This window comes from Acanthochromis polyacanthus, chromosome 5 (assembly GCF_021347895.1).
Source record: "Acanthochromis polyacanthus isolate Apoly-LR-REF ecotype Palm Island chromosome 5, KAUST_Apoly_ChrSc, whole genome shotgun sequence".
NCBI lineage: Eukaryota > Metazoa > Chordata > Actinopteri > Pomacentridae > Acanthochromis > Acanthochromis polyacanthus.
The window spans coordinates 4694603-4707670 of NC_067117.1; the positions used below are offsets into that span (position 1 = coordinate 4694603).

Genomic DNA, 13068 nt, shown 5'->3' on the forward strand with positions numbered 1-13068 from the left:
CCATGGTTGTACCCAGAAATAAAAGTGGATATGTGTATTTTAGAAAAGAAAAGAGAATGGTGTAGGGCAGAAACTGGGATAAAAGTAAATACATATGTGAGGCAAAATTATTACAGCCACCTTAAAATATTTACAGATGGATCAAAAAATGAACATGAATATGTGGGTGTTGGTATTTTTATCCCAGATTTCAATATATGTATATCTAAAAGAATTTCGAATCAGTTATCAGTTTACACAGCAGAGGTGGTGGCCATTATTGTATGCTTGCAGTGGGTGGAGGAAGTCAGACCAGAACGGGTGGTGGTGTGCACTGACTCTGCAGCAGCTTTACAAAGTATACAGACAACTAATTCAGACAGAGAAGATCTTCTAATGGAAATACAGCATAGCCTATTTAGACTACATCGGGGTGGTGTGGATGTACAGTTTTGTTGGATACCAGCACATGAGGGGGTGAAAGGGAATGAGATGGCAGACAAATTAGCCAAAGCATCACTTAAGGGAGAAATAGCACTGCATATTCAATTAGGCAGAGGAGAAGGGGAAACAATAATTAAAAGGAAAGGACTGGAAAAATGGCAGAAAAAGTGGGATGAAGATAAGAAGGGTAGGGGATTTCATAAAATTCAAAAATCAGTGAAAGTTAATAGATACGAAGAAAGGAGCAGGAGGGAAGAAATTGTCATCTCACGTTTACGAGTAGGACACACTGGGCTTAACAATATCATGTATCTGTTAGGGAAACGAGGAGATGATCTATGTGAAACATGCAGAGTTAAAGAAACCGTGGAACATGTGGTGATGCAGTGTAGGAAATTTTCAGTGGAAAGGGAAATGTTGGAGAGGAAAGTTAAGGAGTCGGGTAGGAAGTGGAGTCTAGTTGGAATGTTGGGAACAGAAGGAGAGGGGGAAGAGATAAGGAAAGGGAGGAGGGCGCTACTTGTGTTCCTGAGGGACACAGGGTTATTAAATAAGATATAAATAGGTAAATAGAAATGACTGAATGATGATACACACTCTTGTGCAGTAGGTGGCGGTATGCACCTTAAGTTGTTTGCGACCCGCCATTTAAAAAGAGAGAAGAAGAAGACTCTCCTGTATCTCCTAACATGGAGATAGGAGATTACATGGAGATTCAGTTTGGATTTTCCAAGCTAGTATCAGACCTGCTTTGGTGCTCTGAAGCTCTTCCTTGCAGCACACAACTCAAAAACACTTCCTGTTTTCCTTTAATTTGTCACCCATCCAACGTAATTTCTCCCACCGAGTCCTCCTCCTTCAGTCGTACCGCGCAGCATAATTATCTATAAACAGAAGTAATGAATTAGATTATGGTCTTGCAGGGATCCGCTTGCGTGTGCGTGCCACGGGGATTACATGACAGTGAAGCTTCTATTACCGGTTCCAATTAACAAAATTATTGTCAACGTCCTCGCCGAGCGTCCCGGCTTAATGCAGAATTTACTTCACCCTGACACGACGATTCCGCCGCTCTGTCCTCTTTATATGCGTCCATATTAATTAGTGAGACTCAGCGGTTAGCATTCAAATTAATACGCTGAATGGAGGCCAATCAAAAACAAACGGGGAGTGGGTCTGGATATTAAACGTGCTCAGGAGATAAGATCTTCTTGGCAACAGTCAGATGAAGCTTGTTTGTTTCATGTCCCAGCGTTTGTTGTGTTGTTGGTTCATTTGAATATTAACTGTTTTAAATGGTGTGCATCTCTGGATTTATCCGACACTGTTTAACAGACTGCACTGATTATTTATGGAGATGGGCTCATGTGTCTGGTGCATTTATGTGCAAAAGAACCAACAATGGCACCGACCTCACGTGGGGGTAGACAGTCACACACGTTGAGTTATTTTAAGTTTGTCTTCAAACACCTATTTGGCAAATCATGTCTTCGTAAAACACTGGATTTAGAGTTGCATTTAGAATATTTTTTTGACATTTTGGGTACAGAAATAGTAAGAAAAAAATCTCTGAAATGTGAGTGAGAATCCCCTTGTTGCTCAGTTCGTGTCCTCTAGATCTAAGACCAAAATTGACATTTTCAAGGCTGCCAACTCTCACGCTTTGGCCGTGGGACACACGCGACTCAGTCCCTTCACCACGCCACGCTCCAAATATCACACAGGCAAAAAAAGAAAAAAGTTCCACCTTGCTGTTATGGGATACCTTTGGGGAAATCCAACTCGCGTTTTTACTCCAGAGAACGCCGTGTTTGTGAACATTTCATTATGTACAGGTGTACATTATACACACATATTAATGAGACCTGCAGACGTAACTGAATGAAATGTGTTCTTTATTCACACAGAACAACAGTTCAAGTGTTTCACAAACATGCCAAATCACACTGAACAAAGAGAAAAAATGATATATACATATATACGTATACATGCTGAGCCACCAGCCCACCCTCTCACTCATTTTCCTTTTTCAGCCTTCCACCTCTGCTTTTCCACTTCAAAGAAAGGCGACTCCTGGAACTCCGTCCAGGTCATCTCCTCGTCCATACCCTTATCTTTGTAGAAAGAAAAGACTTTTTCTGGGCAGTAGATGTACTTCCCTGCTCCTCCAGGGAAGCCAGTGTGTATGTGCGTACTGTTCAGGTCCTGCTTTAGCTCCAGTCTGCAGAACCAGCATTGGCTGGGAGTCAGTCCTTTATCTTTTTTTGCTGTCCTCTCTCCTCCACCCTTTGTTTTGTGGCCTCCAGTTCACGCTGAAAGAATTCTGTCTGTGCAAAGTCTTTGGAGTCCATTTTTGCATCCGTCAGACCTTCAGCACCATACGTTTTAAAAACCTTAGTGGAACAGTAGAAGTACCTGACCAGGCCCTGTTGGTAGAAGAAATGAACGGAAGAACCGTCACATTCATATCTGGCCTTAGGCTGGCCACAGGACAGGCGCTTCTTCATCTGGGTTCTTTTCTGGGCTGTTGCTGTGGTTGGTTGCTGCTGTGGTGGTTGCTGCTGCTGTGATGGTTGCTGTTGCTGTGGTGGTTGATGCTGCTGCTGTGGTGGTTGCTGTTGCTGTGGTGGTTGATGCTGCTTGGTCATAATACTTTTAATGATTTCCTCTGTTCAGTCCTGTGTTAGAGGTGTCTGAACAGGTGGAGGGGGGTTAAAAACAGCAGTCGGCATGGCAACAACTGGGACGCTGGTCGCCTGACGCTGCCCAGTCTGACTCACTGTATGTAGATAGCAGGTATAGACCTGCTGTTGGTCGAGCATTTCTCTTCTCTTTCTCTTCCCCTTCCGCTATCTACCGTTTCAAAAATCCCCTTCACGTCAAGAAACAGCGGCCACATCTGTACATCAGCCCACGCGCTGAAAATTTCAAGTATTTCTGAAAGGTTCGTATCATGCAGTGGTTCCCCTTCACTGCTGGATCAGCTGTTTTAACGGCTGCGATCACCAAAACACTTCACCTGTCACTCTTCTGAGTCATTATCTTTCTCCTACAGGGGGGTGAAAGCATGCTGTTGATCATGTTTAGGTCACATGAGCTCTGCTTTTTTTAGATCGTGTGCTGATATGTAGAAAGTGAGCGAGAACTGCCCGGTTCCTTGTTGCACTGCAGCTATCATCACTTTCAGATTTTGCTGTTTCTCTCATTTGTATTATTGTACTCATGTTTTTTTTAAAAGTCATGGCTCGCTTTGCTTTTTCTCTGTTCTGCCTGGTCAGTAAAACCTGGCCTCTATTCAAGGAAGTGAAAATTGTGACCCTTGTGACCCTCATGACCTTGTATAAAGTAGTCAATGCTGCAAATACCTGATCACCCAATGTATATGCATGAACCCCATCAGGAATCCACAATTCAGCCCCTTTTCATAAATATGACTGATCAACATGACAATACATAGGAGTGGAGAAAGAAAAATCCATTCAGAACAACAGTGGAACTGCACCGGTGCACGGTGACATGTTTAAAAAGGCTAAAACTAGAAGAATTACAAACAGACTTAGTCAGTTATTCTTGACTTTGCATTTGGAGAAGTGTGTGTTGTCATTAGCTATTGATTACTTGTATACTTTGTATGAATACAAAAATGGCCAGAAAGTGGTACAAGATAACTAGAAAGTGATGCAAAATGGAAAAAAAGTGGCATAAAATGACCAGAAAGTGACGCAAAATAACTATAAAGTACTGCAAAATGACCAGAAATCAATGAAAAATATTCAGAGTGGTGCAAAATGGCCAAAAAATGGTGCAAAATGGCTAAAAAATGACACAAAATGACCAGAAAACGGTGGAAAATAAACGGGTAGGGTGCAAAATGACCAGAAAGTTATGCAAAAATAACTAGAAAGGGGTGCAAGATAACTAGAAATTGATGCAAAATGAAAAAAAAACCCATAAAATGATCAGAAAGTGACGCAAACTAACTAGACAGTACTGCAAAATGACCAGAAATCAATGAAAAATATTCAGAGTGGTGCAAAATGGCCAAAAAATTACACAAAATAACCAGAATACGGTGCAAAATAAACGGGTAGGGTGGAAAATAACCAGAAAGTTACTCAAAATAGCCAGAAAGTGATGTAAAATGACCAAAAACTGACACAAAATGACCAGAAAAGGATGCAAAATGAACAGAAAGTTACACAAAAATAACTAGAAAGGGGTCAAGAGAAGTAGTAAGTGATGCGAGGTGACCAAAAACTGACACAAAATAACCAGAAAGTGATGCAAAATAACCGGGAGAGGGTGAAAAATGGCCAGAAAGTGACACAAAATAACCAGGAAATGATGCAAAATGACCAGAAAGTGACACAAAATAACTGGATAGTACAGCAAAATGACCAGAAAGAAGTGCAGAGTGATGTAAAATGGACAGAAAGTTGCAAAAAAATAAGTAGAAAGAGGTGCAGGATCTCTAATAAGTGATCTAAAATGACCAAAAAGTGACACAAACTGACCAGACAGTGACACAAAATAACTGGAAAGTACTGTCAAATGACCAGAAAATGATGCAAAACAACCAGGATAGGGTGCAAAATGACCAGACAATTACGCAAAATAGCCAGAAAGTGATGTAAAATGACCAAAAACTGACACAAAATGACCAGAAAAGGATGCAAAATGAACAGAAAGTTACACAAAAATAACTAGAAAGGGGTCAAGAGAAGTAGTAAGTGATGCGAGGTGACCAAAAACTGACACAAAATAACCAGAAAGTGATGCAAAATAACCGGGAGAGGGTGAAAAATGGCCAGAAAGTGACACAAAATAACCAGGAAATGATGCAAAATGACCAGAAAGTTGCACAAAAATAACTACAAAAGGGTGCAAGATCACTAGAAAGTGATGCAAAGTGACCAAAAAAGTGATACGGGATAACCGGAAAATACTGCAAAATGACCAGAAAGCAATGAAAAATATTCAGAAAGTGGTGCAAAATGACCAAAAAGTTGTGCAAAATGAACAAGAAGTGACACAAATCAACCAGGAAATGATGCAAAATAACCCGGGAAAGGGTGCAAAATGACCAGAAAGTGACACAAAATAACTAGAAAGTTACGCACAATTTCCTAAAAAGTGACAGGAAATGATCGGAAAACGATGCAAAATAACCAGGAAATGGTGCAACATGATGAGAAAGTGACACTTTTTTTGTAGCATAAGCCTGCTTCTCAGATTTACAGATTCTATTTTTTGTAATCACTATTTTCTCCATTAATCTAATATTCCAGAGCACATGCTAATGTCGCATGTGGTACCTCAGTAGCATCAGCAACAGGAGCATAAAACAGGACGTGATAAAAGTCGTTCTGTTAAATGACGTTAGCCGTCATGCTGTCAGCTCAGGCGTGACTGGATGGAGGCCTGGATGTTTGCAGTGTGATTCTGGTTGTGTTCTGCTGCTCTTTCAGACTCCCAGATAACAACAGTATTCTTTAACTCTATGATTTCTGCTGCTGCTGCTTAGCCAGTTCACTTTGTCACTGAGATATCATCTGTTATTTCCTCTGAGCAGAAACAACATGAGGGCTCCTATCACTCTGGGTTTTTTTTTACTGACCCAAATAATGTGTTGCAACTTCCGAACAATTTGATTTTGGTTGTTTTCTATGTTAAACTGTTAAACCAAGCAAAAATAAGAGTAAATCCCACCAGATAATGACAAACACATGCACTACTAGTCAAAGGTTTGCACACATTCAATTATTTTATATTAAATTCTGTTTTATTTATATCGCTGCAGGTTGAGAGGGACAGAAGAGGTTGTAGATTAATCCTCCTGTTGTCCTCATTTATGGGCAATAAAAAATATTGTTCTCTTGTTGAAAAAAAATCCAAAAATTCTGCAAAAAATTACCCAAATTTATTTTAAAAATTTGCAAAATCTTCAGGAAGAAGATTCCTTAAAAGATTCCCTTGAATTTATTTTAAATACCCAAATTTGGCAAGAAATAAAAAATACAAAAATTGTAAATATTTTCCAAAAAATGAATAAAAATATTCAAAAAAAAAATCCTAAAAATATCTGAAGTGATTCCATACATTTTTTTTAATTTGAAAGTTTTTTTTTTAAATAAAACTTTTCAGGTAAACTTTTCTGGAATTATTGGAATTTTCTTCCTTAAAGTTTTGCAAATTTAAAGTTTGAAAATGTGGAAAAAAAATATTTTCACAATGAAACTTCTGATGTCCACATTTTCAACATTTTTGAGAAATTTTTGAACATTTTGTGGTGGTGGATTCTTAAAAACATTTGCAAAAAAAACAACCAAAATCCATCAAATTTGGCTGGATTTTGGTTGTTTTTTTCCCCCGAAAGTTCTTAAAGAAACACTTTTATTAACATTTCTTTTTTCCACCAAAAATGTTTAAAAATTTCCCAAAAATGTTGACAATGTAGAAGTTTTCACTGTGAAAATATGTATTTTTTTCCCACATTTTCAAAACTTTAAAAGGGTCAAAGCTACAAAAGAACACATGTGGTATTATGTTGTACACAAAAAATATTCAGTTTTAATCTTCAGTGTAGAAAAATAATGCAAACTCTTGAATGAGAAGGTGTGTCCAAACCTTTGAATGGCAGTGTGTACTATTATATGTTAAAAAGCCTGCAAAAAAAGTCATTTGAAAAGCTGCCGGCAGATTACTGTGGTGTCATCACGGCTTGAAGAAAAAAAAAACAGAGCGGTTTAAGGACTTCCTCAAAAGTTTCACAACATCGAGATGAACGATAAGTGGCACATTCACGCTCAGACTCTCATACCGCTGCTTCAGTCGCCTTCAGGAGGAACTATGGATGCTGGAAAAGCTGTTTACACGCTGGTGGAAGCCCTCATCGCTGTCAGCTGCTGTCTCGGTAACTTGCTGGTGGTTCTGGCTCTGTGGACCAGTAAAAGCATCCGGCAGCCCACATACTGCCTCATCGTGTCTCTGGCCGTGGCTGACTTCATGGTCGGCTGTGTGGCCATACCGCTGGCTGTCGTCGTGGACGGACGACTGGCCACTTCGTTCCACGCTTGTCTCTTCATCAGCTGCGTGGTCGTCCTGCTGACTCTGGTTTCAGTCCTGTGTCTTCTGGCCATTGCAGTGGATCGGTACCTGCGGGTCTACATCCCTCTCAGGTGAGTTGGTTTTGCAGCTTTAGTTCTGCTCTGTAAAAAAATGCTTGTACGTTTTACGGTGAAAAACTGTCAAACCGTGACGGTGAAGATCTGTAAACTCCAAAGCAGCTTGACTGAATCATTGTAAACAGGATAATCAGGAGAAAAGTGTGTTTTTTAGAATTTTTTTCTCTTGAAAAACAAAACATTTCCTGACTCCTGCACAGTTTTTAATGGAAAAATGCTGTAATATGTGTAGTAATACTGTTATTGTTGCATTTAATTCTTGAAAAGAAAACAGTTTTTCCCAGTTAAATTCACATATTGAATAATATTTATAACATGTAACATGGAGATTTCTGCATTTGTTACATGTAAAACATACATGATGTACTTTTGTGTTAATAACAGACATATGCTTTAATATTTATGACAGCTTTAACTGCACTTGTTGCCAATAAATACACATACAAATGTTAAATCCACTAAATGTTGTGCTGTTAATGGAAGAATGAAGGAATATTTATGTAATTTTTCACATTTTAAAAGGTTAAAGCTTTTTATTTTAGAGCAAAATATGGACTGAAGCACGGTTTTTTAACCCTAAAATCAACAATATCAATACGTTTCTTTACCGTAAACGTAGAAAATGTTTGACTGTAATTTTTCGGTACCACAACTGCCGAAATTTTGCCGTAAAGCAATTTTGTTTAACAGTGCACTGTAAAAAAATGTTTGTACATTTTACGGTGAAAACTGTCAAACCATGACTGTAAAAATCCGTAAACTCTAAAACCGTTCGATGCCGTTTATCAAACACTGAATCACCGTAAACGGGTAAATCAGGAGAAAAGTGAGTTTTTTTAGTTTTTTTTTTCCTCTTGAAAAAAATACATTTCCCGACTCCTGCACAGTTTTTAACGGAAAAATGTTGTAATTTGTGTAATAATACTTTAATTTTTGTATTTAATTGTTGAAAAGAATGCAGTTTTTCCCAGTTTAATGCACATATTGTTGTACTGGTAATAGAAACATGGTGCTATATTTATAACAAGTAACATGGTAATGTAAAAACTGCAGTTTGTTACCGGTCAAATTGACGTACTTTTGTGTTAATAACAGACAAATACTTTAATATTTATGACAGCTTTCGCTGCAATTTTTTTTACAAAAAATCCATATATTTCAGGTCAAATACACTAAATGTTGTGCTATTAATGGAAAAATGCTTTAATGTTTATAATAATTTACACAAACTTTATTTTAATTGGCATTTTAAAAAAATATTTAAAGGTTCAAACTTCTTATTTTACAGTAAAATATAAAATGAAGCATGTCTTTTAACCCTAAAATCAACAATATCAATACATTCCTTTACCGTTAATGTAGAAAATGTTTTACCGTAATTTTATGGCGGCATTCTGGTGGAATTTTACCGTAAAAACAACATTTTTTATTTATTTTTTTACAGTGTGACCCTATGCAATGGCTTGCACTTCTTTACATTTTAAATGCTGCTTTCTGTGTTTTTACACTGGCCAGAATGCACAGTTTACACCACCATGTCATTAGCTATTGATTACTTGTATGAATACAAAAACGGCCAGAAAGTTTGAAGTTTAAGTTTGAAGTTTATTAATGAAATGCCCCTTGAGATGTAGCATCTCGTTTTCAAGGGGGTCCATAAACGCATACATATATAAACACAACTTACAATGACATACGTAAGTGCACACATTTACACACACACACACACACACACACACACACACACACACACACACACACACACACACACACACACACACACACACACACACACACACACACAGGACAGACATGCTCTTTTGTTCCCTCACCCCCAATCCTCAATGAATTCTAAAACAGGTGCCACCAACTTGGTGCCAATGAGGCCAGATAGCCTTTTAGAGATGTGTTTGTTTGTGTCTTTGTCTGTCTTGCTCTTTTTTCCCCCTCTTCTTCCTCTCCCCCTTTTCCTTCTCCCCTTCTCTTCCCTTCCCTTCTTTATTCACCTCCCCCTTATCTACTCCTTCATCCTCTTCCCCTTCTTTTTCATTTTTTTCCCCTTTTCTCTCTCACAACTTGGTGCTGCTAATAACTAACCCTTGGCTTCCAAGATTGGTGACCCCTGGTCAGGAATATCAGCGGTTCACAAACCGTGGTTCTTAAACCTATTCAGGTTTCATACAAAATAGAAAATGTCACCTGAGGGACAAAGCTGAAGAACCACAGTTCAAGAGTAAAACAAAAAGATAAATATGAAAATGCAAATAAATGATACATCATTGACAGAAGTTCAAAGGAAAGACAAAAAAAAAAAACAATTAAAAACATGAGCAGGAAGCTTTAAGGTGTGAAAATAATAAGGTGTGAAAGTGGTACAAGATAACTAGAAAGTGATGCAAAATGGAAAAAAGTGACATAAAATGATCAGAAAGTGACCCAAAATAACTATAAAATACTGCAAAATGACCAGAAATCAATGAAAAATATTCAAAGTGGTGCAAAATGGCCAAAAAATGGTGCAAAATTACCAGAAAATGACACAAAATGACCAGAAAACGGTGCAAAATAAACAGGTAGGGTGCAAAATGGCCAGAAAGTGATGTAAAATGACAAAAAAAATGGCACAAAATAACCAGGAAATGGTGCAAAATGACCAGAAAGTGACACATAATAACTGGATAGTACTGCAAAATGACTAGAAAGGAGTGCAAAGTGATCCCAAAGTGATGGAAAATAACCAGAAAATGATGCAAAAGGGTGCAAAATGGCCACAATGTTGCACAAAAATAACTAGAAAGGGGTGCAAGATCTCTAATAAGTGATCTAAAATGACAAAAAAAGTGACACAAACTGACCAGAAAGTGACGCAAAATAACTGAAAATACTGCCAAATGACCAGAAAGTTATGCAAAATGGCCAGAAAATGATGCAAAACAATCAGGAAAGGGTGAATAATGACCAATCACTGCTTTGTTTCTTCGTAGGTACAAAAGGACTGTAACCCAGAGGCATTCTTATCTGGTGGTCGCTGCGTGTTGGCTTGGTGCGATACCGCTCAGTTTCACTCCCATGCTTGGATGGTACAACCACAAAAACCTGCCTCAGTCCGTCAATTCTACATTTGTCTGCGAGTTTATCGCTGTCATCCCCATGTCCTACCTGGTTTATTTCAACTTCTTCCTCTGCACCTTGACACCTCTGCTGGTGATGACCGCCTTGTACAGCTACATCTTCTGTTCTGTTCGTTCAAACCTTCGCGAGAAACCGGGCAGCATTACCCCGGGACAGTCCCAGACCTACCTGAAGAAAGAGAAGCAGCTTGCAGGATCTCTGTCTCTGGTCTTGGCTCTGTTCGCCCTGTCCTGGCTGCCTCTACATTTGATGAACTGCGTCGCTTACTTCGGTAAAGAAGTGCCCATACCGGCGTTCCACGTCGGCATCGTGCTCTCTCACGCTAACTCGGCTATCAATCCGGTTGTGTACGCGTTCAAAATACAGAAAATCAAGGCGGCATATCTGAGGATCTGGAGACAATATCGCTCATGTGCGGCAGAAAATCAAGGATCTCAGTCGAGCCAGACAACAGACAACAACCTCAGCAGCAACATGAACAGCAGGACCAACGATGACTGAATGCAGATTTGATTGTTTGTGTCTCTTTGTTTTCAAGTTTGAGTGATAAAATTTTAACCTTCGTGTCGTCCAGGGGGTCACAATTGACCCAGTGTAAAGTTTGAAAATGTTGAAAAAATATATTTTCACAGTGAAACTTCTGATGTCCACATTTTCAACATTTTTGGGAAATCTTTGAGCATTTTTTGGTGGAAAAAAAGAAACGTTAAAAATGTTTTTCTTAAGAACATTCACAAAAAAATCAACCAATATCTGATGAATTTCCCTGGGTTTTGATTGATTGTTTTGTGAATTTTCTTGAAGAAAATGTTAAAAGTTTTACTGTTTTATATGGAATCACTTTAGATATATATTTTTTAAAATTTGGTAGATTTTTCCTCATTTTTTAAAATATTTACAAGAATTTTCTTGCCAAATTGGGGGAATTTTTTTAGGTAAAACATTTAAGGGAAACTTTTCAGGAATTATTGGAATTTTCTTCCTGAAGGTTTTACAAATTTAAAGTTTTAATATGTGAGAAAAAATATATTTTCACAGTGAAACTTCTGATGTCCACATTTTCAACATGTCTGGTAAATCTTTGAACATTTTTTGGTCGAAAAAAAAAAGTTAAAAATGTTTCTTAAAAAAATTCCCAAAAAAATCAATCAACCAAAATCCAGTGAAATTCACTGGATTTTGGTAGATTTTTTTTGGGAATTTTCTTGAAGAAAATATTAGAAGTTTTACTGATATTTATGTGATCACTTTAGATATTTTTAAGATTTTTGTGAGATTTTTTTTCATTTTTTAAAAAATATTTACAAGAATTTTCTTTCCAAATTTGTTGGATTTTTAAAAATAAAACTTTTAAGGGAAACTTTAAAGGAATTATTGGAAAAAATATATATTTTTCACAGTGAAAACCTCCACATTTTCAACATTTTTGGAAAGTTTAGGAACATTTTTGGAGCAAAAATGAAATGTTTGAATCAACCAAAATCCAGCAAAATTCACTGGATTTTGGTTGATTTTTTTTTTCTGAATGTTCTTAAAGAAAATATTAGAAGTTTTACTGATATGTATGGAATCACTTTAAATGTTTTTTTAGGACTTTTTTAGAAGATTTTTATTCATTTTTTGAAAATATTTACAATTTTTTTTTTTTTTTATGGTTTTAATTTTTGTTTCTTGCCAAACTTTGGGATCTTTTTAGGGAAACTTTTAAGGAATTCTATTCCTGAGGGTTTTTTGAATTGTCAGAAATGTGAGGAATTGTTTTGCTGAGTTTTTGGATTTTTTTCAGACGAGGAAACAATATTTTTTGTTGCCTGTAAATGAAGACAACAGGAGGGTTAAGACACGCTTGATGCCTGGATAAATCTGAATCCTAACGTTATTTTTCATTGTTAAAAGTGCGTACAGATGCAGTAAACAAATCTAACCGTCAGCTCTGAATGCTCTGTTAGAAGCAGGAATGTGTGTGTTTGTGTGTGTGGGTGAGTGCATGTGTTGCGAAAACTGTCGCGTAGGAAAAGAGCAACTTCCACTTGTCTTGAAAGCTGCAAGTTTTGCACAGAGTTTCATATCACTGTTCTTTTTCGGTTTTTGTTCGACTTTCAGATCTTCATTTCAGCCAAAAATGCCCTCGATCTTAGAAATGACATCCACTTTCCTTAAAACCAACGCGTTTCTTTTACACTAAACGCAGCTCAGCTAGATCTGCATCTGGGAACGTAAACCACCACATCATCCTCTCAAAAATGAGTTTTTATTTTACGTTTGTTCCCGCTGCAGCAGGTATGTGTTAGGTTGGCTCTATTGCATTATTGTCTGCGATGTTTTGTTC

General features: G+C 37.6%; 1 protein-coding gene across 1 annotated transcript; it reads left to right on the plus strand.

Annotated features, from left to right (window-relative positions):
• The first annotated feature begins 6790 nt into the window (after positions 1–6790).
• LOC110955602 (adenosine receptor A1-like) lies at positions 6791–11504 on the plus strand. Its single transcript, XM_022200658.2, has 2 exons — positions 6791–7601; positions 10592–11504. Exons 1-2 carry the CDS (start codon positions 7204–7206, stop codon positions 11238–11240), a joined length of 1047 nt encoding a protein of 348 aa, XP_022056350.2. The 5' UTR covers positions 6791–7203; the 3' UTR covers positions 11241–11504.
• The last annotated feature ends 1564 nt before the right edge of the window (positions 11505–13068 follow it).

Excerpts from the sequence above, each read along its gene's own strand:
- LOC110955602 (XM_022200658.2), top strand. The coding sequence starts at position 7,204 with ATGAACGATAAGTGGCACATTCACGCTCAGACTCTCATACCGCTGCTT. Across the intron at positions 7,602-10,591 it reads CGGGTCTACATCCCTCTCAG|GTACAAAAGGACTGTAACCC; the intron begins GTGAGTTGGTTT and ends GTTTCTTCGTAG.